General features: G+C 35.9%; 1 protein-coding gene across 5 annotated transcripts in view; it reads left to right on the forward strand.

Moving 5' to 3' along the window:
• WDFY3 (WD repeat and FYVE domain containing 3) overlaps nt 1–27,741 on the forward strand; it is a 229,970-nt gene that overhangs the window by 91,389 nt on the left and 110,840 nt on the right. For 4 of the 5 annotated variants that reach the window (XM_077765173.1, XM_077765175.1, XM_077765174.1 and 1 more), the window contains exons 9-14: nt 4,353–4,820; nt 5,803–5,904; nt 8,008–8,201; nt 20,502–20,959; nt 22,381–22,464; nt 27,475–27,652. In XM_077765173.1, the coding sequence (XP_077621299.1) occupies nt 4,353–4,820; nt 5,803–5,904; nt 8,008–8,201; nt 20,502–20,959; nt 22,381–22,464; nt 27,475–27,652 (1,484 nt within the window). The remainder of the gene's footprint in view (nt 1–4,352; nt 4,821–5,802; nt 5,905–8,007; nt 8,202–20,501; nt 20,960–22,380; nt 22,465–27,474; nt 27,653–27,741) is intronic. The other variant, XM_077765176.1, reaches the window with a different exon arrangement.

Consider the following 27,741-nt stretch of genomic DNA (forward strand, 5'->3'; position numbering starts at 1 on the left):
TCTAAAAAGCCTGAGGGCCTCTCATAGTTTCTTTCCTGCTGTTGTCACTAAATATTCAATATGGTTATGATATTTGGGTATAATATTTAGCCAGGAAATTTCAACATATGTGATTATTTAAATTCCACAGGATGCTGTCTATGTATTTTATGACATAGAAGTCAGTGGTTATAATTTTTTTCTTCAGTTAGAATAAATGAATATATGAGAAAGTCCTAAAATTAATTTGCTGGAGAAAATTCTGTTGACTTTTCCTACAGTGACTTCTACTGTCAGTCCGTAGGTTGTACAGAACTTTTCAAGTGAAATCTCTGTGCAATAATTAGAAATCCAGACTTATCTTACTGAGTAGTTCAACATTTCATTTTATTTAATATTACAAAAAAATAGGACTCTCAAAAAATTTCTAATTTACAGTCTGTAGTTTGATTATTCTACAACTGTTTCTTTGAATTAATTTAAAAATAGCTCACAGTGTTCTTCCTGTTTTAAACTTGATTATTGTTTCATTTGGTTAATCAATCTGATCATGATACTGACTGGCATAATAGCTAGTTATAGTAGTATAATTTTGTAATGAGAGAATTAATACAGCAAAATTAATCTTTCTCATATGTTTGCCTTATATTGTCCCACCTGTAACAGGGATAGTAAAATATATAACCTTGCAGGGTTAACTGTGAGAACCCAGTGACATAATGTCAACGAAAGCGAGGTTAACTAGAAGGACGGTGACCTAAGAGTCAGAATTCAGGTGATCGATTGTGAATCATCTAACCTTTTTAAATATCACTTTCTTCTTCAGAAAAATTAATATAATATTCTATAAAATGAATGGATCAAGGTAGATCATTTTGAATTTCACTTATAAGTCAAAAGATAGCTATTTCCTATGGCCTGCTTTTTAGGTTATTGTGTAGAGTAAAGGAGATAGCTCTATTCACATAAAGAGAATATGGAATGTCCTTTTGCTCTGGTCAGTAGTATTGAGGCATAATTTGCATATATTAAAATCCATTTTTAGCATCAAATTTGATGAGTTTTCATAAACATGTATGATTATGCAATCACCACCATAATCATGTGATGGAATATTCTCATCCTTCTAAAAATTTACTTGTTTCCCTTTCCATTCAGTCCCTGCTTTCCCACCAGCTTGCTAGCAACCACTGACCTCCTTTGGTTTCACCCTTTCTAGAATTTCATAAACTGGAGTCCTACAGTATGTACTTTTTTGTATCTTGCTTCTTTCATATGACTCATCCATATTATCACATGTATCTGAAGACATGTGATAATATGGATAGTATTTCCAAAAAGACATCTATCTTTTTGGATAGTATTTCATTTGGATATCTCGGAGTTTGTTTACCCATTCACCAATTGACAGCAGCATTTATTTAACTATCATGAATAAAGTTACTGTGAACATTTATACGAAGCAAGTCTTTGTGGGGACATATATTTTCATTTCTTTGGGGTAAATAACCAAGCAGTACAATTGCTGGGTCATATGTTAAACATATATTTAACGTTATGAGAAACTGCCGAACTGTTTTCTAAAGTAACTGTCCCATTTTGCACTCACACACTAGCAGTTTGCTTTACATTCTCAGCAACACTTAATGGTGTTAGTCTTTTTATTTTTTTTATTTAAAAACATTTTTAATATTTTTATTTATTTGAGAGAGAGAGAGAGAGAGAGCAGGGGAGGGGCAGAAGGGGAGGGAGACACAGAATCTGAAGCAGGCTCCAGGCTCTGAGCTGTCAGCACAGAACCCGATGTGGGTCTTGAACTGACAAACTGTGAGATCATGACCTGAGCTGCAGTCAGACATTTAAATGACTGAGCCACCCAGGCGCTCCAGTGTTAGTCTTTTTAATTTAGATTAATCTAGTGCGTATGTAGTAGTATCTAGTCGTGTTCTTTTTAAAAACTTTTTTAAAGTTTTATTTATTTCTGAGAGAGAGAAAGAGAGAACCAGTGTGAGCAGGGGAGGGTCAGAGAGAGGGAGACACAGAATGTGAAGCAGGCTCCAAGCTCTGAGCTGTCAGTACAGATCCCGACGCAGGGCTCGAACCCATGACCCGTGAGATCATGACATGAGCTGAAGTCAGATGCTTAACCAACTGAGCCACCCAGGCACCCCTCTAGTTGTGTTTTTTAATTCGCATTTTTCTAAATGACTTTGAGCATCCTTTAATGTGTCATTTGCCATTCTGTATCTCTACTTTGGTTCAGATCTCTGTGCCCAATGTTTGATAGGATTGTTCATTTCATTGGGATTTTAAGATTTCTGTAGATATTCTGGATAAATCCTTTATAAGATACATATTTTATATGTTATAGTATGTATTCCTGGTCTTAACTTGACTTCTTTTCTTAATAGCTTCTTTGAAGAATGGAACTTTTAATTTTGATGAAGTCCTGTTTTTCATTTTAAAAATAGTTCGTAGGGAGGCACTTGGGTGGCTCAGTTGGTTAAGTGTCCAACTTTAGTTCAGGTCATGAGCTCAACAGTTCCTGAGTTTGAGCCTCACGTCGGGTTCTTCGCTGTCATCTCAGAGCCTAGAGCCTGCTTAGGATCCTCTGTCTTACTCTTTCTGTCCCTCCCCCCCAGCCGTGCATACATGCTCTCCTCTCTCTCTCTCTCTCTCAAAAATAAATAAACATCAAAAAAATATTTTGTAGGTTTTACCTCATATTGAAAAAAATGTTAACCAAAATTCTCTAAAATTTGTGCTTTCTTCTAGGAGATTCATGTTTTGATTCTTATATTAATGTCTGTGATAAATTTTAAGTTAATATTTGTATATGATGGGAAATAAGGTTTTTTTTTCTTCCCATATGGATATCTCAGACCTTTTGTTGAAAAGACCATATATAGGGATGCCTGGGTGGCTCAGATTCAGTCAGTCGGTTAAGCACCCGAGCCTCTTGGTTTTGGCTCAGGTCATGATCTCATGGTTTGTGAGATCAAGCCCCATGTGGAGTTCTGCACAAAATGGCACAGAGCCTGGTTGGGATTCTCTCTTGTCCTCTCTGCCTCTCTCTCCCTCTCTCTCAAAATAAAAGTAAAGGAAGAAAAGACCATGTATAAACATATATCTGGGATTCTTTTTCAATTCTGCTCCATTATCATTGTGTCTGTCCTTAAGCCAAAACTGTAACTCCTTGATTACTGTTATTTTTTTTTTTTTTTTACTGTATCTTTAAAGTAAGTCTTAGAGTCATTTCAAGTTGTCTGATTTTCTTTTTCAAAATTACTTTGGCCATCCTATATCCTTTGAACTCCATGTAAATTTAATCATCGTGGCAATTTTTGAAAACATAAAAAAAAGACCTGAGATTGAGACTTGATTGGGAATACATTGAATGTAGATCCACTTGGGAAGAATTGACTTCTTAACAATATTGAATCTTCCAATACTTTTCATTTTTTGAAGGATGTCCAAGCCAGGATTAGTTTTCCTAGTTCTGTGTTTATCTTCCTTCTAAAATTCAGCTTTTTCTACAAGGCCGTATGTTAATTTCTGGGCACTATGTTAATTTTTTGGTCAGTTTACAAATTACCTGTACTTCTAATAGTTGTGAACCTGGGGACAGTTTTTAGAGGCAAACAGTTGTTTACAGGTGCTTCATGTACTTTCTGTGCTAATTTCTATATCATTTATTTTTACCAATTTGTCTCACAAGAGCTATGTATACAGATTTTTTTAAGCTGGTATGTTTGAAAATCAGATGTTTAAAAATATAGCTAGTAGCTAGCCATAAATTGCTTTAACAAACATATATGTAAAGAAATTGCACTTCTAGCTTGAAAACAAAATCAATTTTCAAGTTAAAATTTACCAACGTTCTAGTGTATGAAGGAATTAAAAAGGGAAAACTGGAACATAGAGAATTTTCAACCCCCTGTTTTCCTGCCTGGGTTCTTGCTGTTCCCTGGCCTCCTGCTTCAGGCGAGAAGTCTTTTCTTGAGAGGAAACTGTCCCTACAGACAAGGTCTTTCTTACAGATAATAAAAAGTGAAACCCTCGCACATTTCCAAACTCTGAAGCCTGGACTTACATAATATGCTTTATTCTTTGTACACTCTAATGTTCCAACATACACTATTCTTGAAATGGAATATTCATAATGAGGCATTAAAAGTTTAATCAGTATTGTTATTTTTAATTAAATGACTGAAGCTAATTACTGGGTAATTTAAGACTTTTTGTGGAAACAGGATGTGTTCTTCGTAAATAGTTGATAAATATTACAATTCATGATCTATTTAAATAGATTAGTTTGCCATGATTAAAATATCACATAGCACCTACTTTTGTGTTCTTGTTTTCCATTTTAGGTCACAGTGTGAGAAACATCCAAGCCTTTGCAGTTCTTCAGAATGCATTTTTAAAAGCAAAAACCAACTTCCTTGCCCAGATCATTCTTGATGCCATCACAAATATTTACATGGCTGACAATGCCAATTATTTCATCCTGGAATCACAGCACACACTGTCACAGTTTGCAGAAAAGATCTCTAAGCTCCCAGAAGTACAAAGCAAATACTTTGAGATGCTGGAGTTTGTCGTTTTTAGCTTGAATTATATTCCTTGTAAAGAACTCATTAGTGTTAGCATCCTCTTAAAATCTAGCTCTTCTTACCACTGTAGCATTATTGCAATGAAGACACTTCTTAAGTTTACACGACACGACTACATATTTAAAGATGTGTTCAGGGAGGTGGGCCTTCTGGAGGTCATGGTAAACCTTTTGCACAAATATGCTGCTCTCTTGAAGGATCCAACTCAGGCACTAAACAAACAAGGTAAAGCATTTTCCATTCACTTTTTATGACGAAGGAGTTTGGGCAGGGTGTTCTATTCATGCTTTGCCTTTCATTTGGCTGTAGATTTGAATGAATTACTCATGTGCATTATTGTGATATCCTTGCAAATATTTCACGCAGTTAACTTGTCATTCAACCTCTGTTAGGGAATTGGGAAGGAGCAGGGGCCATTGTAGTGGGAAAGAATTTAAGGTAAAAATTCAGGAAAACATTTATAGTGCACATGACTCTTGTCTGCTACTTTCTGCTTCTAACAGGGAATTTAAAAAGCTCCTAGAAATAATTGGAAAGTTTAGGTGCCGCAAAATGTTTCTAATTATAGAGAGCAAAATTTATATCTTTTTAGTGACATTATATATATACACATGTATTGTTATTTAGGTAGCTTAATTTTGGTATTTTTCCTTCTTTCTAATAAATTTGATAAAGGCATAGCAGTTTCTGGCACTTAAGCATTAAATATGTTGAGTTAATGCAGTTTGAATATATGCACTATTCATAAACTTTTCTTTCTCTTTTGGTTCCTTAAAATCTAGCATTCTCTTGTTAACTGCTTTGGTTAAGAAAGCCTTTATGAGGAAAATACATTTAACTATGGCATTCTCCCCCCCCCTTTTTAAAAGTTTTTATTTTAATTCCAGTTAACATATAATGTTATATCATTTTCAGCTGAATGATCTAGTGATTCAGTAATTCCATATATCACCCAGCATTGACATTTTCCTTTTTAATATTTGTTAAATAGCTGTAACTTTCTAGCCACACCAAAATAAAATCTGTAAACACTGATTTTTACTTTATTTTGGTAGATGGTAGACATGTGTATCATTTTTAAATGTTGTATTATATTAGTTGCATTAGTGGTAAAAGTGACTATTAAAAAAATAATTAAATGATCAAAACAAAGCTGAATCAAGAAAAATTTAGAACTGTGATGTGAACCTTTGATCCTTATTCCTAGGGGACTCAAGAAATAATAGTTCAATTGAAGACCAAAAACACCTGGCTTTGTTGGTTATGGAGACCTTGACAGTGCTGCTTCAAGGATCAAACACAAATGCAGGTGACTACACAGGCTACTAGCAAGTGCTTCGGGAGAGGGTTCTCTCTGATTTTGTCTCCTCTAAGGATTCTTGCTTCTGAAATGTCACTGTTACTTCTAGCAGAAACTGTTGATTCAGTGATGGTTCCATCCTGTCTAGAAATGCAAAACTTCCAACCTTTATAAGTCTATATTGATAGACAAATATTGACAAATATGTAACATTCTTTATTCAAACTGTTTTCTTCTATTTTATTGCTTTTTATATTGTTTTTGAAATAGTCTGTTTCTGTTTTTTTATTTATTATAGACTCTTAGTTGAATGACTTTACTTAAATATTTTCCAAAATATCTGCTTCCTATGGTGATTTTCTTAAGTTTTTGTTAATTCAACTTAAAGTATTGTAATGTTACATCTTTAAGGAAATATTGAAAAGTGATTCTCTAATAAAACTTGCCTCTCCCAGGTAAAATGGATTTATTAAATCTTTATCTTTGGCTTCAACTTCTCTTCAGTTCTTTTCTACCCATCAGTGACAGTACATTTGTGTTGGTAAAATGCCACTCTTGCTCTTAACAAAGATTACTTGAAATTTTAGCAAACATCAGAAATCTCTCAGGCAACAATGTCAATACAATTTGAGATGAGTTAGTATTGGGGAGATGAATCGAGATGAATAGGCTGGACTCAGATCATAGAGAGCATTTTGGGCCATGCCAACGAATGTGAATTGCATTTTAACTATTATGGGAAGCCACAAATGGATGAATGAGTGAGCAAATGAATAAATCAACCAGTGAACACACACATGTCTATTTGCCTGAGTATGCAAAGGAACTCAATATTCAACAGTTTTAAAGTATACTGTGTGTCCCAGACACCATGCTAAGTGTTAGAGATGCAAAGATGATTCTTGCCCTGAAGGAGTTACCATCTTAAAGAAAACGATGTAAACATTTAATTATACACCATTACTTAAATACAGTTTTGGCAAATGCCAAGACAGAGTTGAATGAATTTAGTAGGTAATTTAAGAATGATATTACTAACCGTGTGATCTTGGGCACTTAATGCTTTGCTCACAGTTAGGTGTTCAGAAAATAATAGCCATTATGATTATGTAATGGGCACTAACTGGCTACCTGGAAGTAAATACATGGCCTTCCATGTGCTAAATCTCAGCACATGACTTAAATATTTCTTATAAAGCTTGCAAATAGAAAGTCTTTAAGTAGAGAGGACAGTGGCAACTACAGCAAAATACACGGACATCTTTTCACTCAGGAAACATTTATTAAAATACAGGCTAGAAGGAAATCCCAAGTTTAATCGGGACTAAACATGTAAACAAATAATACTAAACTGTTTGATATAAGCTGTTATAATAGTGGCATATACCAGGTACTCTAAAAGCGTAAAGCTTTAACGCTGGGCTATTTTAGGTATCAATCCTGTTCTGTCACTTGCTAGTTGTGTGCACTTAGCCACGTTACTTAACGTCTGTGTATCTCATTTCCTCATCTGTATAGTAGGGGATGAAGATTAAATAAATCAATCTACACGTCTTTGGAGCAGTACAGTAACTGATGCTTTTTATTATAGAGTTTTTCTTTTTTTGTTTATGTGCTTTACTTACCTGAAAAGTTTGGTTTCTTGCAATTTTTCTCATTGTAAAATAATTTATTCCACTCCTTTCTTGCTACTATTTTGAATGTCTCATTCAGTTTAAATCTCATTTATTTGGGCTACTGCTCATATGAAAGCTTTTTACACAAATTGATTTCCATTATTGTTCAACTTAAAGCCTTTACATTAAAATATTGGGTCCCTTTGGAGGCTACCTGTGAAATTTCTGTATGTTCTATATTTGGAGAATTTGAACATGGTGACCACATATTAGGGCATTATTCTTGCATTAAAGACATCTAGAGAGAATTTGCTTATGCCTTTGCTGACATCCTACAGTATAGTTTTGTGTTGTAATTTAAAAGGGGAAGTGGGTGGGTGCATCTTATTTGCATTCTTTTGAGTTACTCTTCCTACAAAAAGATCAAATTTTAATTCATCTAATTTGTCTTAGAATGTTTTAAGTTAGCTCATGTTGTTCATTTTTCTCTTTCAAGGAATTTTCCGAGAATTTGGAGGTGCGAGATGCGCACACAATATCGTGAAGTACCCGCAGTGCCGGCAGCATGCCCTCATGATGATCCAGCAGTTGGTGCTCTCCCCGAACGGGGAGGATGACATGGGCACCCTCCTGGGGTTAATGCACTCAGCCCCACCGACAGAATTGCAGTTGAAGACCGACATTTTAAGGGTAAGTTGAATAAGCATGTTGTTACTGTTCTTTCACTGTTAAAACCGGTGGTTATTTTTAAATGCCATAGAACTATCCTAAGCTATTCTTGCAGTTTTTCCTCACGTCTAATAATATGTCAAAATCATAATCGTAGAAGAAAAGCCATTGTCTTTTCTGGCCTCCAGAGCCCTCAGGATGCCATCTCTTTCCCCTCTGACATATTGTCCTCGTACCCCTCCCCCATTCCTGACACAGACATCACAGGTAGTATAGCTACCTTCTAGAATCATGTATTTCTATTACTGACTTTTGTTTTATGCAATGAATTTCTCACGAATAAGAAGTTTTTATTTTTTCTTGGTGCTGTTGTATATTTCATCCTGTTTTGTGTATAACAATTTTGAATATGCATTTTATTAAAATTTTTTTCACGTTTATTTTTTTTTTTTTGAGAGTGTGTGTATGTGCATGCCGGAGCAAGTAGGGAAGGGACAGAGAGAGAGAGGGAGACTGAGAATAACAAGCAGGCTCTGCACTGTCAGCACTGAGCCCCGATACGGGGCTCCATCCCACAACTGTGAGATCATGACCTCAGGAGTCATGGCCACCCAAGCACCACCATGCATTTTATTTTAAAACACAGTTAATCTGAGTACAACTCGCAGATACGAAAGAAATTTACACATGTGTCACTATTTAGGGACATTTTTATATCAGAAGGAATTGTTTAGAAAAAAATAAGTGCCTTCAAAAGATGTTAAGGTTGTCAGCTTTTTAAACATAATGTTTTCCTTCTTTCTTAGTACCTTTTAAATTGGGTTCATAAAATATTAGTCGATAGAGTTATTAAGAAATAATTAGCTGACCTGTAATTTTAAGGCAGTGTTGTTCTGGTAAATGGTAATAACTCTTACATCAGAGCAGGGTCTGGGGGGGGGGGTGTCCTAATATGTTGGATTTACTGATTTCCATGATGTAAATACTGCCATGGTAACCTGTTTCAGGCAACTAATGTGTTACTGAATGTTGATTGGGAAGACATGTACAAAACCACCCCACTGTAAAGTACCTTAAGAGTACAGGCAATAGGGGCACCTGGGTGGCTCAGGTGGTTAAGTGTCTTGATTTTGGCTTAGGTCAAGATCTCATGATTTGTGACATTAATCCTTGCATTGGGCTGTGTGCCAACAGCTTGGAGCCTACTTGGGATTCTCTTTCTCCCTCTCTCTGACCCTCCTCCACACCCCCACCCCACCCCATCCCATGCCTATGCTTCCTCTCTCTCCCTTCTCTTGCAAAAATAAACAAACATTTTAAAAAATTAAAAAAGAGTACAGGTAATGGTAAAATATAGAAAATAACTGAGTGATGAGTTTTTTGAGTATTTACTTTTAGCTTGTTTTTAAAATTATTTAGTTGTACATTTATAGAACTTAATTTTTTTTAACGTTTTGTTTATTTCTGAGAGAGAGAGCGAGCGAGCAGGGGAGGGTCAGAGAAGAGAGGGAGACACAGAATCTGAAACGGGCTCCAGGCTCTGAGCTGGCTGTCAGCACAGAGCCCGTTGCAAGGCTCCAACCCACGCCACGAACTGTGAGATCATGGCCTGAGCCAAAGTTGGACGCTTAACCGACTGAGCCACCAGGCGCCCCTATAGAACTTAATTTTTAATTATGGCTATGTTTTAACAACTGGCACATAAAATTCCAAAAATATAACTGTTGCTTCTCAAGAGCCACTATGAGCCAGCTCTAACATTCCACTGCTTGAGAACAGGAAGAGTGTGGGGCGAGGAAGATTGGGGCCTCAATATCAGTTCCCATTTCGCTGCATTCAGAACTGCTTCTCAACCGCAGACCTGTGTGATTTAATTTGTAATTATTTGAGCAGAAACCCAAAAGTCCGTATGTAGTATTTTATGATTCTGCCAATGCACAAATTTGAATTATATGTATTATGTTTATGCAGATTCATAGATAACTGATGATTTTGTCTAATAACCACCTACCATCAACATCTCATTGTAAGTTTGGAGTTTGCTCCTTACCATTAATTATTGACTTAAGCAGCATATTAAATTATTAGCAGTATTTGAAAATTTTCAGATACAGAGATTATGCTGTGATGTTGCCAGGAGTGTCAGGAGAGTGCCAGTTTTGAGGTAGTAGGAAGTGAACTTATCCAGAAGTATATGATACAGACTATTGGACTCAGGATTGATAAGCACTGGTTTTCTAACCCTTAATCCTAATTCTAACCTGTGATAGAGTTTTCTGCATATTACTTTGACTCTGAACTCACCCTTCCTTCTATATAAAATAATACTTGTACCATTTCCCCAGTATGTTTTTGAAGACTATGATGGTCATGGGCTTATATCAGGCACTTTGTTAATGCTTTTGCAGGTACTTGCTGTGGAGAAAGTTAGCATTGTTACCCTTACACAAGCAAAAACCCAGGAACACAGTGGCTGACCACAGTAAAACATTTTGTAACATTAGAGTCAGAATTTCAACCCAAGCACTCTGACTCTAGCCCTTGCATTTAATCTCCAGGCTAGACTATAAAATGATTAAAAAGAAAAAATACTTATAAAATATTGTGGTAATATGAGCTGATATTCCAAGTATAAGTAATTTATTAACTTAGACAAGATATGGAAACTGTACTATCAAATCCTGTTATAATGGAAATTTATTGACAGAATAATGGAAGGAATACATTATACTTTAGAATTTTATTTATATACATGGATTGCATGTTATCTTTTAAAATAATTAAGGTATGATTATATATAATAATTTCTGAAGCAGTATATTCCAAAAGGATAATTACATATATTAATATTTACCATTTCTTTTCTTCAGATACCATTAGAAATGGGAGACATTTTAATAAAATGACCTTTTCAAATCTAATGATTGGGAAGGTTGTAAACTGCATCTTAGGTGTTGGTAGATATCCATGGTGTTCCAGCAGCTGAAATGGAGTGAAAAGAGCCCATGTGTCAGCACAGATTTTAGATTGCTGTTTGGGGCAGTAGTGGCATGGTTAAGTGCACAAGTAGGGACGTCATTGTGCCTCGATTTATATCTCTTCATTGCCATTGTGTAAGCTGTGCAATTTTTGGCAAATTACTTAACCATGTTGAACGACATTTTAACTGGATAGTAATTGTAGTGCTTAGCACACAGCATTATGGAGAGGTTTAAGATAATAACACAACTGAAAGAAGTGCTTACTATATATTAAGGGCCCAAAAAATGTTAGGTAATTTTATAATGTGTTATTTTCAATAATAAACTAAGCTAAAAGTATGATAGTTCAGAGAATAATTGTTCTAAAAGATTGTTTTACTTGTTTGACCTTCAGGTTTTATTTCACAGTACTTAAAGCTATTCTGGGCAAGAGCATGCTTTCAACTGTCAGACTCTAATTCACTTTGCAAGAGTCTGTTGAAGAAGACCTTTGAAGTGACTCCTCTTTCCAAACTATCAGGATATGATCACTTTATCTGAAGTGAAATACTTCAGGTCTTGGCTGCCCTGATTTCTGATCCTTTCTAGAATAAATCAGCTTATATACATACACAATCATAAATGTTCATGAATGAGTAAAATTAAACTAGAATATGTATTTTATCTATTGAATACAATTACTTCATAAAAATCACTGAATTTACTGACGTCATTATCCATCAAAGTCATAGGAAAACTTTTCCATCAGGATTTGGGTATAACATTATTCTATCAAAAGAAATATGTGACAGTGCTTCCCAAAATTATCTTCTGACTTTAATACAACATCTTTTAATTGAAGTATAATTAATATACAGTGTTATATTAGATTCAGGTGTACAATATAATGATTCAACAATTCTATACATTGCTCATTGCTTATCATAATAAGTGTAGTCTTAATTCCTTTTACTTGTTTCACTCATGCCCCCTCACCTCCCCTCTGGCAACTACCAGTTTATTCTATTTAAGAGTCCCTTTTTGTTGCCTCTTTTTTTCTTGTTTGTTTGCTTTGTTTCTTAAATTCCATGTATGAATTCTGGTATTTGTCTTTCTCTAACTTATTTCACTTAGCATTATACCCTTTAGATCCATTCATGTTTTTGCAAATGGAAAGATCTTCTTTTTTATGACTAATATTATATTATATATATACACACCACATCTTATTTATCCATTCAACTATTGATGGACACTTGGGTTGCTTCCATATCTTGGCTATTGTAAATAATGCTACAGTAAACATATGGGTATATATATCTTTTTAAATTAGTGTTTTTATTTTCTTTTTGTAAATACATACTAGTGGAATTACTGGATCGTATGGTATTTCTATTTTTAATTTTTTGAGCAACCTCCATGCTATTTTCCACAGTGCTGTACCAGTTTGTATTCCCACCAACAGCACACGAGGGTTCCCTTTTCTCTACATCCTCAGTAACAGCTGTTATTTCTTGTGTTTTTTTTTTTTTAGCCATTCTGACAGGTGTGAGATAATACTTCATTATTGTTTTGATTTGCGTTGCCCTGATGATTAGTGATTTTTTAAATATAATTTATTGTCAAATTTGTTTACATACACCACTTAGTGCTCGTCCCAGTGAGTGCTCTCCTCAATGCTCAACACCCATTTTCCTTCCCCCCTACCCCTCCACCCACCCCCTCTACTCTGTTTGTTCACTGTATTTAAGATTCTCTTGTGGTTTGCCTCCCTCCCTCTCTGTTTGTAACTGTTTTTTTTTTCCCCTTTCCTTCCCCCATAGTCTTCTGTTAAGTTTCTCAAGATCCATGTATGAGTAAAAACATATGATATCTGTCCTTCTCTGACTGACTTATTTCACTCAGCATAATACCTTCCAGTTCTATACACGTTGCTGCAAATGGTATGATTTCATTCTTTCTCATTGCCAAGTAGTATTCCATTGAATATATAAACCATATATTCTTCATCCATTCATTAGTTGATGGACATTTAGGCTCTTTTCATAATTTGGCTATTGTTGAAAGCACTGCTATAAATATTGAGGTACATGTGCTCCTATGCATCAGCACTCCTATATCCCTTGGGTAAATTCCTAATAGTGCAATTGCTGGGTCATAGTATAGTTTTATTTTTAATTTTTTGAGGAACCTCCACACTGTTTTCCAGAGTGGCTGCACCAGTTTGTATTCCCACCAACAGTGACAGAGTTCCCATCTCTTCACATTCTCACCAGCTTCTGTAGTTTCCTGAGTTGTTGACTTTAGCCACTGTGACCCGTGTGAGGTGATATCTCAGTGTGGCTTTGGTTTGTATTTTCCTGATGATGAATGACATTGAGCATCTTTTCATGTGCCTGTTGGTCATCTGGATGTCTTCTTTGGAAAAATGCCCATTCATGTCTTCTGCCCATTTCTTTACTGGATTATTTGTTTTTCAGGTGTGGAGTTTGGTGAGTTCTTTCTAGATTTTGAATACTAGCCCTTTATCCTATGTGTCATTTGCAAATATCTTTTCCCATTCTATTGCTTGCTTTATAGTTTTGTTGATTGTTTCCTCTGCAGTACAGAAGCTTTTAATCTTGATGAGGTCCCAATAGTTCATTTTTGCTTTCAGTTCCTTGCCTTTGTAGATGTGTCAAGCAAGAAATTACTGTGGCCAAGGTCAAATAGGTTGTTTCCTGCTTTCTCCTCTAGGGTTTTGATGGTTTCCTGTCTTACATTTAGGTCTTTCATCCATTTTTGCATTTTTGTATATGGTATAAGAACGTGGTCTAGTTTCATTCTTCTGAATGTTGCTCTCCAGTTCTCCCAGCACCGTTTGCTAAAGAGACTGTCTTTTTCCCATTGAATGCTCTTTCCTGCTTTGTCAAAGATTAGTTGGCCATACTTTTGTGGGTCCAGTTCTGTGTTCTCTTTTCTATTACATTGGTCAGTGTGTCTATTTTTGTGTCAGTACCATACTGTCTTGATGATTACAGCTTTGTAGTAGAAGCTAAAACCTAGGATTGTGATGGCTCCTGCTTTGGTTTTCTTCACACTTTGGCTATTCAGGGTCTTTTGTGGGTCCATACAAATTTTCGGATTGTTTGTTCTAGCTTTGAGAAGAATGCCAGTGCAATTTTGATTGAGATTGCATGGAATGTGTAGATTGCTTTAGGAATTATTGACATTTTAACAATATTTATTCTTCCGATCCATGAGCTTGGAATGTTTTTCCATTTCTTTGTGTTGTCTCCAATTTCCTTCATAAGTTTTCTATAATTTTCAGCATACAGATTTTTAACATCTGTGGTTAGGTTTATTCCTAGGTAATTTTTGGTTCTTGGTGCAATTGTAAATGGAATAAGTTTCTTTAATTCTCTTTCTGTTGCTTCATTATTGGTGTATAAAAATGCAACCAATTTCTGCACATTGATTTTGTACCCTGAGACTTTTCCGAATTCATGTATTAGTTCTAGCAGACTTTTGATTGAGTCTGTCAGGTTTTCCATGTAATCATATCATCTGCAAAAAGCGAAAGTTTGACTTATTCTTTGCCAAGTTTGATGCCTTTATTTCACTAAGTTATCTGATTGTTGATGTTAGGATTTCCAGCACTATGTTAAACAGCAGTGATGAGAGTGGTCATCCATGTCATGTTCCTGATCTCAGGGGGAAAGCTTTCAGTTTTTTCCCATTGAGGATAATGTTAGCTGTGGCCTTTTTGTATACAGCTTTTAGGATATTTACATATGTTCCTTCTAGCCCAACTTTCTGAGGGTTTTTATTAAGAAAGGATGCTGTATTTTGTCAAATCCTTTTTCTGCATCTATTGACAGGATCATATGGTTCTTTTCCTTTCTTTCATTAATGTGATATATCACATTGATTGATTTGCAAATATTGAACCAGCCCTGCAGTCCAGGAATGAATCCCACTTCATCATGGTGAATAATTCTTTTCATATGCTGTTGAATTCGATTTGCTAGTATTTTGTTGAGAATTTTTGCATCCATGCATTCATGTTCATAGGGGACATTGGCCTGTAATTCTCCTTTTTAGTGGGGTCTCTGTCTAGTTTGGGAATCAAGATAATGCTGGCTTCATAGAATGAGTCCAGAAGTTTTCTTCTGTTTCTATTATTTTGAATAGCCTGAGAAGGATAGGTATTAACTCTGCTCTAAATGTCTGGTAGAGTCCTCCAGGGAAGTCATCTGGTCCACAACTCATATTTGTTGGGAGATTTTTGATAACTGATTCAATTTCTTCACTAGTTATGGGTCTGTTCAAATTACCTCTTTCTTCCCATTTGAATTTTGGTAGTGTGGGTGTCTAGGAAATTGTCCATTTCTTTTAGGTTATCCAGTTTGTTGGCATATAATTTTTCATAGTGTTCTCTGATAATTGCTTGTATTTCTGAGGGATTGGTTGTGATAAACCCATTTTCATTTGTGGTTTTATCTATTTAGGTTCTCTCTTTTTTCTTTTAGAGAAGTCTGGCTGGGGGTTTATCAGTTTTGTTTATTTTTTCAGAAAAACCAACTCTTTGTTTCATTGATGTGTTCTACTGGGTTTTTTTTTTTTTTGTTTTTCTTTCTTTTTTTGTTTTTTGGATTCTATATTGTTTATCTCTGCTCTGATCTTTATTTCCCTTCTTCTGCTTACTTTGGGGTTTCTGTGTTGTTCTGCTTCTAGTTCCTTTAGGTATATTGTAAGATTTTGTATTTGGAATTTTTCTTGTTTCTTGAGATAGGCCTGGTTTGCAATGTTTTCCTCTTAGGACTGCCTTTGCTGCATCCTAAAGGGTTTGGATTATTGTGTTTTCATTTTCATTTGTTTCCATATATTTTTTAATTTTGTCTCTAACTGCCTGGTTTACCCATTTGTTCTTTAATAAGATAAAGGTTTTCCAAACTTTTTCCTGTGACTGATTTCAAGTTTCATAGCATTGTGATCTGAAAGTGTGCATGGTATGATCTCAGTTCTTTTATATTTATTGAGGGCTCTTTTGTGACCTAGTATGTGATCTGTCTTGGAGAATGTTCCATGTGCACTCAAGAAGAATGTATATTCTGTTGCTTTAGGATGGAAGGTTCTAAATATATTTGTCAAGTCCATCTGGTTCAGTGTATTATTCAGGGCCGTTGTTTCTTTATTGAATTTCTGTCTAGATGATCTGTCCATTGCTGTAAGTGGAGTATTAAAGCCCCCTGCGGTTACCACATTCTTACCAATAAGATTGCTTATGTTTGTTCTTAATTGTTTTATATATTTGGGTGCTTTCATAAGTGTTAGCTCTTCTTGATGGACAGACCCTGTAGTTATTGTATAATGCCCTTCTTCATCTCTTGTTTCAGCCTTTAGTTTAAAATCTAGTTTGTCTGGTATAAGTATTGCTACTCCAGCTTTCTTTTGACTTCCAGTAACATGATGGTTCTCCATCCCCTCACTTTAAATCTGAAGGTGTTTTCATATCTAAAATGAGTCTCTTGTAGACAGCAAATAGATGGTTCTTTTTTTTTTTAATCCATTCTAATACCATATGTTTTTTGATTGGAGCATTTAGTGCATTTACATTCAGTGTTATTAAAAGATAATGGGTTTAGAGTCCTTATGTTATCTGTAGTTTTCATGCTTGTAGTGATGTCTCTGGTCCTTTGTGGTCCTTGCAACATTTCACTCACAGAGTCCCCCTTAGAGTTTCTTTTAGGGCTGGTTTATTGGTGATGAATTCCTTTAGTTTTTGTTTGTTCGGGAAAATCTTTATCTCTTCTTCTATTTTGAAAGACACATTTGCTGAATAAACGATTCTTGGCTGTATATTTTTCCTGTTCATCACATTGAAAATTTCCTGCCACTCCTTTATCACCTGCCAAGTTTCAGTAGATAGGTCTGCTATGACCCTTATGTGTCTACCCACGTCCCACGTATGTTAAGGCCTGTTTATCCCTAGCTGCTTTCAGAATTCTCTCTTTATCTTTGCATTGCCAGTTTCATTCTGATATGCTGTGCATAAGATCGATTTAGGTTGTGTCTGAAGGGAGTTCTCTGTGCCTCCTGGATTTCAATGTCTGTTTCCTTCCCCCAATTGGGGACATTCTCAGCTGTGATTTGTTCAAGTACCCGTTTAGTCCCTTTCTCTACTTCTGGAACTCCTATGATACAGATACTGGTCTGTTTCATTGAATCACTTAGTTCTCTAATTCTCCCCTCATGATCCAGAAATTTTTTCTTTTTGTTCAGCTTCATCTTTTCCATAATTTTATCTTCTAATTCACCTATTCTCCCCTTAGCCTCTACAATTCTTGCTGTCACCACTTCCAGTTTATTTTGCACCTCATTTACAGCATTTTTTTAATTCTTCATGACTGTTTTTCAGTTCCTTTCAGAGAATCTGCAGCAATAGATTCTCTGCTTTCTTCTATGCTTTTTCCAAGCCCAGCAATTAGTCTTATGACTGTTATTCTAAATTCTTGTTCATTTATATTGTTTATATCTGTTTTTAGCAATTCTTTAGCTCTCATTTCTTCCTGGAATTTCTTTTGCAGAGAATTCTTCTATTTCATCATTGTGGCTAGTTTTCTGTCCCTTATGTGTTTGAAAAGCTTGTTATGTGCCCTCTTCCTGCAAGTGCTGCTATAGTAAAGGGGGTTTGTACACTTTCCAGGGCCTCACCCTTCAGGAGGTATTTTTTTTGAAGAGTGTTACTTGTTCTCTGTTTTGTGACTTTGGTTACTTTATCTCCCTACTCCTAGTGATGTTTTGGACCCTCCACCAAGTGTGCTTTGATTTGTTCATTGAAGTAGCCCTGGAAAGGAAAGCAAACAGACAAGCAGAAAACAAAAACATGCAAACACAAAAACAAACACAGAAACTCAAAAGGAAAAAACCAGAAATACCAGCTACAAGTAAACAACAGGGTGGAGGCAGTGCTGATGGAAGAGCACATACAAAGAGAGAAATGACTGGAACTGGGAAAAATAAAAATAAAAATTGACCAGGCAGAGAAAGTATAGCCTTAATCCAGAGAGAGAGAAATGAAAACAAAGAAGGGAGCAGGAAAAAAAAATAAAATAGATCAAAGAAACTATACAGCTTAATGCAGAGAATAAGGAAAATAAAGAAGGAGGGAGGGAAGAAGAAGAGAAGATAATGTTGCTCAGACTGAGAAACTATTTGGCTTAATCCAGAGAGAGAGAAAGGAAAATAAGGAAGGAGGTGTAGAACATGTATCAAGAGAATGGATTAAATATGTCTGCTTAAACAGACCAACAACCAGAGTAATCAGACTAGAGGAGGGAAGAGATAAGAAGGAGAAAAGGAAGGAAGACTCTATCTATATAATAAGAATTGTCAAAGAATAAAACCAGGCAATGCAACAGCGCTGGTCTGGAGCAAGGGCTGTCTGCTTCATCAGCATCAATCCTGCTCCAAGAGATACGCAGTTACCAGGCACAGAGGAGCATGGTTTGGTGTAGGCGGTCCCACCTGCACTCTGGGCACACTCTTGGTTCCCTGAAGTGCCCTGCCTATGGCCTGTCAGGTTGTCCTGGTGGGTCCCTGGAATCAACTCTGCCTCTTTTCCTCCCATACTCTTGGCCTCAAGTCAGCTCTATTTGAGAGACGAGGGAACCTTCAATCCCTCTACTTCTCTGCCATGTTGGCCTCTCCCTTCTGAGGAACTTCAACTTTAATCTGCTCAGATCTTCTGGGGAGGGTCTCACTGAGCAATGGCTGGGTGCCAGCCGTCCCCAGGAACGTTCATGAGATGGCGGCTGTGCGGCTGGTTGCCAGCCTGCCCCAGAATAAGTTCGTGGGATCTTACAGCAGCAGTGTTTCAGGGATTATGGAAAATCACAACACACATCTAGCACCAGGCTTCCCCCTTAACGTGCTTGTTCCAACACCAGCTAATGTGGTTGTTCTCTGGGGTCTACTGGGAACTTTGCCTGTGAGGTGGTCACACAGCCTCTACCAAATGTCCTTCCCACAGGGGAACTGCCACTCCCCCTGTGGCCAGTAGACCCCTCGGATCTCGCTCTCTGCTCTTGGGGATTCGCCCTTCCCACCAGAGCACCGCCAGGTATCCAGTTGTGGAGCCTCAGTGTCTGTGCTTCCCCTATTTATAGAGTCCTGATGGAATGTAAACCCTCTCCTTTCTCCCTTTTTTTGTTCAGTCCCTGCGGCTGTTCCCACTTTTCCACTTTCTCTCCAGCTGCTTATGGGGAGGGGGTGTTTCCTGTACACTCCCTCGTCTCCGTCCTCTCTCTGCAAGCAGAAACAGCTCCCTACCCTCTACCGCTTCTCTCTCCCCTAGTTCACCTCTCCATGCTGTGTACCTGCTGAATTCTGTGGTTCAGGTTATGCAGATTGTTTAAATCCTCAGATCAGCTTTCTAGGTGTGCAAGATGGTTTAGCATTGATCTGGCTGCATTTCAGCAATGAGAGGTACAAAAAAAACTTCCGTGGTCTTCTGCTGTCTTGGCCCCTCCTCTGATGATTAGTGATATTGAGCATCTTTTCATATGTCCATTTGCCATCTGTATGTCTTCTTTGGAAAAATGTCTGTTTATGTCTTCTGCATGTTTTTAAATTGGTTATTTTATTTGGTGTTGAGTTGTATAAGTTCTTTATATATTTTGGATATTAATCCTTTATCAGATAATCATTTGCAAATATCTTCTCCCATTCAGTAGGTTGTCTTTTTGTTTTATTGATGGTTTCCTTTGCTGTGCAAAAGCTTTTAATTTTGATGTAGTACCCATAGTTTAATTTTTACTTTTTGTTTCCCTTGCCTGAGCAGACATATCTAGAAAAATGTTTATACAACTGATGTCAAAGAAATTACTGCCTGTGGGTTTTTTTTGGTTTTGGTTTTTGTTTTTTGTTTTTATGTTTTTTTGTTTTAGTTTATGGTCCCAGATTTCTCAAGTAGGTCTTTAGTCCATTTTGAGTTTATTTTTGGGTACAGTGTAAGAAAGTGGTACAGTTTCATTCTTTTGCATGTTGCTGTCCAGTTTTCCTGGCACCATTTGTTGATGAGACTGCTTATTTTCCCCATTGTGTATTCTTGCCTCCTTTGTTGTAGATTAATTGACCATATATGTGTGGGTTTGTTTCTAGGTTCTCTATTCTGTTTCATTGATCAATGTGTCTATTTTTGTGTAAAATGGCATTTTTTAATTAGAATATTTGACATGCTTCATAGAGCTGGTTAATGGGAAATGACAAAAACATTACTATTGTATGTTCATAGAAATGGTGCTCCCTTTTGACATTCATGTATTTTGCTTTAATTTGAATTATAAGGGGCTTTGTTTGTTTTATTCATCCTCTGTAGGCCCTCCTATCAGTCCTTCGAGAAAGCCATCGTTCAAGAACAGTTTTTAGGAAAGTTGGAGGATTTGTGTACATTACATCCTTGCTTGTTGCTATGGAACGGTCTTTGAGCTCACCACCGAAGAATGGCTGGGAGAAAGTGAACCAGAATCAAGTGTTTGAACTTCTCCACACTGTGTTTTGCACATTGACTGCAGCAATGCGCTATGAGCCAGCCAACTCTCATTTCTTCAAAACAGAGATTCAGTATGAGAAGTTGGCAGATGCTGTTCGATTTCTTGGCTGCTTCTCAGACCTAAGAAAAATAAGCCCCATGAATGTCTTCCCCTCAAACACACAGCCATTTCAAAGACTTTTGGAGGAAGATGTAATCTCGATGGACGCAGTGTCACCCACTTTACGGCATTGCAGTAAACTCTTTATTTATCTCTACAAAGTAGCTACAGATTCTTTTGACAGGTATGGCTTTGCTCTGCTCTGAATTAAAGGGGATGCTCTGTGTGACTTCAACATTAAGGCTTGAATTATAAGTTAACTTAGAAGAAAATGAAAATGAATCTTTTATTTGCTTGTTTATCACTTACTTGCAAATATTACTGTTGCTCTGGTGTTAAGGTTTCAAACATGAATATTTGGGTATTATTTGTAAATCTAGGGTCAGTTAGCTCTTGATGCACTTAATGTAAGTTTCTGTAAAGTTTACTTTAATGCTGGTATTTACTGTTCTCTTTCTCCTCTGTTTTCAACATTTAGGTATATCTGGACTTAAAGATATTAGTTATCAGTAGGAGAATGTGGTTATGATGATATGTATTTCCAGACAGATAATATATTCTCAACATTCAGAATCACTCTCAATATTTCATTATCCTTTTAAAAGAATATAGCTCCATAAGAGACGATGATAGACAAGAGTCTGTCAGATTTCTTTACTTATTCATTTATTAAAAAGTACTTAACAAACACTTGCTCCCTGCCATGTTATTTTGAGGGTTCAAACGCAAGACTGCTTTAGACATGGCCATCCTTTAGCTTAAATACAGGCACATAAATAAACAATTACAGTATATTGTGATGATAAATATCTATGATGAGGGAATTCCAGGGTTCCGAGGTGGATCATTGGAGTACCACTTTACCTAAATTAGTTATTTTCAGTGCTTAAAGTGGTCTCAGCTTGACAATAATGTGAGAATGGTCATGGTGCTGATTTGCCCCATGCATTATCACTTTTAGCAGTTGACATAGTTTTATTTCATAAAGTAACTGAACTGTTTTCTATATTGCCCCCATAAGTGAAGCAAGTAACTTTATGTGGATGGAGCTTTTAATAGGTTTTATATCTTTTACTGTGAAGTATCTACTTTGAAATATCTACTGAGATGTTTCTTGCTTCTTGACAATATTTCTTAGCATTTATTGTTCAGACAAGAAAACATAAGTAATGTAAGAAACCTTTTCCAATTTTTAACATTTTAAAAATGCATATGTTTTGTTAAAAGAAACATAGTATGGTGTAGTATTCAAGGACTAAGCTGTTTGAAATTGAAATATGTGTATATAGATTCAACCTCTTTCCCCTTTTCTACTTACCCTAGTTAGTATACCTCAGTTTTAGTTTGCTTTGTCAAAAGCAGAGCTTAGGGCACTTTGTTTAACAAATATGTTAAGTGTTAGCATTAATGGATAAGCATCTGCCTTAAGCATGCTTTTCTGTTTCCCTCAGTGCATGTGTTATAGTCTTGTTTCTGGTTCCTGCTGAGTATGAAGGGTGTTCCTTATTAAACTTTTACTGGTATTTCTTGTGAAACTAACCAGCTGCCAACCTGGTGTTCTCTTCTAACCTCTCTAAACCACCCTGTCTGTTTTGTTGTCTGTAGTCGTGCAGAACAGATCCCTCCTTGCCTGACAAGTGAGTCTTCTCTCCCCTCTCCTTGGGGTACACCAGCTTTGTCCAGGAAAAGGTACTGATCTTCTAACGGAAGTCAATCTTTATTTGTGTGTTTTTTCTTCCCTGTGCTTAATCATGTGTAAATGTGGTGATTGTGCTTTGTACAACAATTTTTTGGCTTTTTTTCTTTTTTTAGGTTTTAGAATTGTCAATTTCTGAGTGTATTTATGAGCATAAAATGTGTTAATGCCATGAAGATATGAAGGACCTTTAGACTTTCGTCATCTAACTCTAATATTTAGAGTGAAATATACATTTTGCTTTGAGAGCAGCATATCTTTCATTGAAATTAATTTGGAAATGAGGACTTAGTGCCTCTTTACATAGAGTACTTTTTCTTTTTACTTTAAAGGTGCTAGGAATCATTCTTCAGTTTTTACCATTACTCCAAAATGAACATCACAGCACTGACAAGGAAATGTGTGTTTTCTCAATCAGGTTCAACCAGTTGAAATGTAATGCTGTCGTGGAGACTTGTCATGGCCAACCTTTGAAAGAAAAAAAAAAAAAACAATAAAAAACCCTACCAGCTGTTGCTTTCATTGGTTCTGTGTATACCTCTTTCTAAGCTGACCTAGTCTGTTTTGTATATGAAGCTTGTAAATATAAAGAACCAGCAGTTGATTGACAAGAGTACACTTAAGGTCCATTTAAGATTCCATTTGCAACCTTTTCTTAAAATGATCATAGTCTGTGCAGTTGGAACCAATACCCTTCCTTCCCCAGTTTCTCTCATAACCAAGTGCAAGTCTTCTGGTATTGTATTAATATTCTTCCATTGTAGCTTTCTAAAAATGAATCCCAAGTTTCAGCTATGTTACTGATTAATTTCATTTCTATAGTTCAGAATTTGAATATTAGTGGAGTTACTGTATTAAAAATATTTGTTACAAATCCTGCATTTCAATATATTTCAGCAATGATATTCATCAGATATATGGACTTATATTTTCCTTTTTCTCTTGTGTTTACCCTGAAGCTTACAGCTCATTTTCTGACAGTAAACCATAGAAGAGTTCAGAATCGTCTTAAACAAATTTAGTGTTGTTCAGTATATTTCTATTTTAAAACTATTTCTTTTTTGTTTTCCTAAGAACATTTTTTAATACAAGAAACCATAAAATCAATTTGAGTTGTTATAGTATATTCTTCTGTTGCTGAAGTGAATGCAGTAAAAATTATTCTTTGTATTTGAAGATTCATGTGTGCTCACTATCCCACCTATTCAATATTAGAAAAATAGTTTTAATTACTAAATAGTTTTAATTATCAAAAGTCACATTTATGATTCCCTAAATGGTAAATGCATGAAAACTGCTGGGTTTAAAAACATTTAACCATTTTTAAGTATTAACCAAAAACTATAAAATGCTTTCAATAGAAATTCATAGATTGAAAGAACATGTGAAAGGAAAATCATCAGAACTGTTTCATTTAAATGATAATTTGACGAAGGGAAATTTTATTCCATATTATAGAGAGTTATTTAAGAGGTTAGATCAAGAACATTTTGTCATCATTTGCAACACAGCTGCACGTGAGGATGCATGTCTTTGACCTTCGGGGAAACCCCTTCACTGAATGAACAGTCCTGTTTGAGTGAATCTTTTCTGTGGGAATGCTAATTAGGCTTTTAGGTTGGTTTTACCCCAAGAAAGTTCCCAGTATTGTTCATGCTAATAATAAGGTCAATGTTGACATTTTCAGGTTGCCATTCTGGTCAGGTTACATATATTTTGCTCAGTGATAAGAATCATAAGCTAATAAAACAAAGCTTTTGTTTTCAAATGCAAATATGGTAGCTCTTGAAATGAGAATCTCTCTAGAACATCTCAGTAAATTATATCAGCTCATGGCATCTTCTTGTGGCCAAATTTGTTGTTTTTGTTGGCCAAAGGAGACACCAACAATGTATTAGTTTTTGTGTCTTGTTGGAATGTTCAGACACTAAGGAAGTTTTGAGTTTGTGATTCTTGTCCGAGATGTAAAATGCTGGAGGTTCTTGTCTTTTTTTTTAAGAATTGGAGTGAAAATGCCTAGAAAACCCAATAGTATTTGGAAAACTGAAACTCATATAACATTTTTTGTTAGGATTCATTACTCAGAAAGAATAATGGAACAGAATTATAGCTGAACAATATTTAATCAGAGTTAGAGGAAGTGAAAACAAAATACAAAATAAAAACGAAGGCTTTCTAGACTATATCTGCAGGAGAGAAAAAGGTGGCTATTACTAGTTACTATTCAAACATGGTATCTGTTACTCACTGCCTATACACACTGGATAGTAATTAAGTCAAAGCATATTCAGAATTTAAATATTAAAGAATATATTCCCCAAAGAGATAGACAAGTCTTAAATATATATGAAGGTTTAAATTAAAATATTAAGTAGCAGTTTTTTCAAGTTTAAAGGTAATGGCAACATAAAAATTAACTAAATTTTGATGTCATTTTAGCCTTTGTAAATGATTAGGTCTTGCTTGGGATTATCCATTTAGCAAACTTACTATAATCTTTAAATATAAGAAAATGAGAATACCTGTGGTGATACCTAAATGGCTAAATAAGTATTAATAATATTATGTAATACCTGATAAAATAGGCCTAATTTTAGTTAATAAATACCACGCGTTAGATTCGGCACTGTTTACGATATTTTTCCGGTTTGAGAAGAATAAATGCAATTTTTATATCAGAGTATTATTATCTTCGATAAGATTAAAAGGCATACTACTATGGGGTGTCTGGGTGGTTCAGTCAGTTGAGTTTCCGACTCTTGACATTCGCTTGGGTTATGCACGATCTCATGGTTTGTGAGATCAAGCCCCGCATTGGAATCTGCACTGACCGCACAGAGCCTGCTTGGGATGGATTCTCTTTCTCCCTCTCTCTACTTGTCCCCTGCTTGTGCACACATGCGTGCACGCTCTCTCTCTCTCCCCTAAAGAAATAAATAAAATTTTTTTAAAAAAGAAAAAAGGTGCACTAGTATAATGGGTATATATTAATTAGTTTGGTTTCTGAAGACATAAAGACTCCTTCCTGGGTATATCCATAATTTAAGTTCAATCTACAGTAAACCTGGCAACTCAAATAATTTTGGAAGGACTGTGACTAATGTATACAACTAGAATTTGTTTTTTTTTTTCCAAATTATGTGTAATGAAAAACAACTTTTATGAAATTTCTTAATGGTTCAGAATTCCTACCACACTATAATCTTTTTTTCTAGATGGATCAAAATATTTCACAGAATAAAGCAACATAGGAAGAGGATAGCTATTGGTAATAAACATTTAGAAATCTATCCTATTAAGTTTAGAAATTAAATAGCAAAAAAAAAAACCAGTTGAAAAAATGAGTAGGTGGAGGACATGCTGACTTTAAATAAACTAGGAGTGCCTGTGTACTTTTTTTTTTTTTTTTAATATAAGTGAAGCTGAACACTTTCCTGGAATCTCTGTTAAAAAGAGAATGGTACCTTAACACACACACACACACACACACACACACACACAAACACAATCATGGCAATGCCAAATCTTTGCTACAAAATCACTGACTTAAAGCATCTGTTTCCCAAGCTGCTCTTGTGCCAGAGTGCTGAAACGGCACTGCTCCCAGTGACAGAGCTCAGCATTAGACAAATTATGCTGAAACCAGTTCATTGGAACAAAGAGCCTCCATAGGCTGAAGCCACAAGCATCTGTTTTCTAGTGCCAGCATACAAAATGTGCAAATCTCATGAATTGTAGAAGAATAGTATGAAATAGAAAGTGGAGATCATTGATGAGAAGAAGTGTGGAATGTTCGGGACATGGCTAGGCTTTCTACCTCATAGAAGCTTGTTATGTAAAACATGCCTTCTAAGTTTTTAAAAATTGTAATGAATATTTTCAGGGGCAAGTGGGTTAAAGCAAGAGAATGTGAATGTAGTTCCAAATAAGCTAAAGGAAAACTTCCTTGATGCTTAACGTGTATATTGTCAGATGGCCAAGATTCTGAGCCATCCTTGACTCAACTGACCCCAGTTAGATCTTGTCAGTTCTTTTTTTTTTTTTTTTTAATAAGACTTCTTTTATCTTAACATGACCATCTGAGGATAATTTTTTTTTTAATGTTTATTTTTGAGAGGCACAGTGTGTAAATAAGGGAAGGGCAGAGAGAGAGGGAGACACAGAATCTGAATCAGGCTCCTGGCTCCAAGCTGTCCCCACAGAGCCTAATGTGGGGCTCTAATCCATGAAATGAGAAATCAAAAACTGAGCCAGATTGGTCACTTAACTGACTGAGCCACCTTGGTGCCCCAGATCTTGTTAGTTCTTGATTATGTTACCCATAGTTTAGGCAAAGGTTACAAACAGGTAGATTTTCAAAAGAAAATCTTAGGGATTTGATTTCATTTAATTTATACCCTCATCACATTTTATCAGAACTTTTACCTTTCCTAGAATTTTGAATCACTGTGATTTCACCTGTTGGTTGTATCTTCTAATACAGGTGTCATTTTTTTTTCCCCCACTGTTATTGAGACTTGATTGGCATACAGCACTTTCCTAAGTTAAGGTATAATGACTTTAGCATAATGACTTGCCTTACCTATGTTGTAAAATGATTATTACAGGAAGTTTAGTTAACATCCATCATCTCAAATAAATACAAGGAAAAAAATGTTTTCCTTGTAATGAGAGCTTTTAGGATCTACTCTCTTAGCACTTCCAAATCTACCAGAGAAGAGTGTTAATTTTAGTCATCATATGTCCTTCTTTAATGCAACAATCCCAGTCACAAGTGGTAAAGACACAGTGTAGAAGAATCAGTGGTAAAATGGTCTATATGTGACCCATTAAGAATTGGTAATATATTGGTTTTTTATGTCCCAACCTTAAAGTGTTTTGTAACCCAACCTCAAGTTACAAAGGTTTTTGCTTATCAGTGGATAAAGGTAACAAAAGATGAAGAAATTAAACAGAGAGTGTGATTGGCATTTAATGCTGTTACCCTTCTTTCTTTTTTACAGGCATGCGTATCATTCTGTTTCAACTCCCCCTGTTTACCCTCCTAAAAATGTCGCTGACCTGAAACTACATGTGACGACTACATCTTTCCAGAGTTCTGATGCTGTCGTCATCCATCCCGGAGCCATGCTCGCCATGCTGGACCTCCTGGCCTCTGTCGGGTCCGTGACACAGCCAGAAGTAAGTGTGGATATGTTAGCTCCTTTCCATCTTTAATGAATGAGTAAAAGGACGTGAAAATGACTGTATAAGCAAGGGAGTAGGTCCAA

The sequence above is a fragment of the Crocuta crocuta genome, unplaced genomic scaffold (assembly GCF_008692635.1).
Source record: "Crocuta crocuta isolate KB4526 unplaced genomic scaffold, BGI_CrCroc_1.0 scaffold134, whole genome shotgun sequence".
NCBI lineage: Eukaryota > Metazoa > Chordata > Mammalia > Carnivora > Hyaenidae > Crocuta > Crocuta crocuta.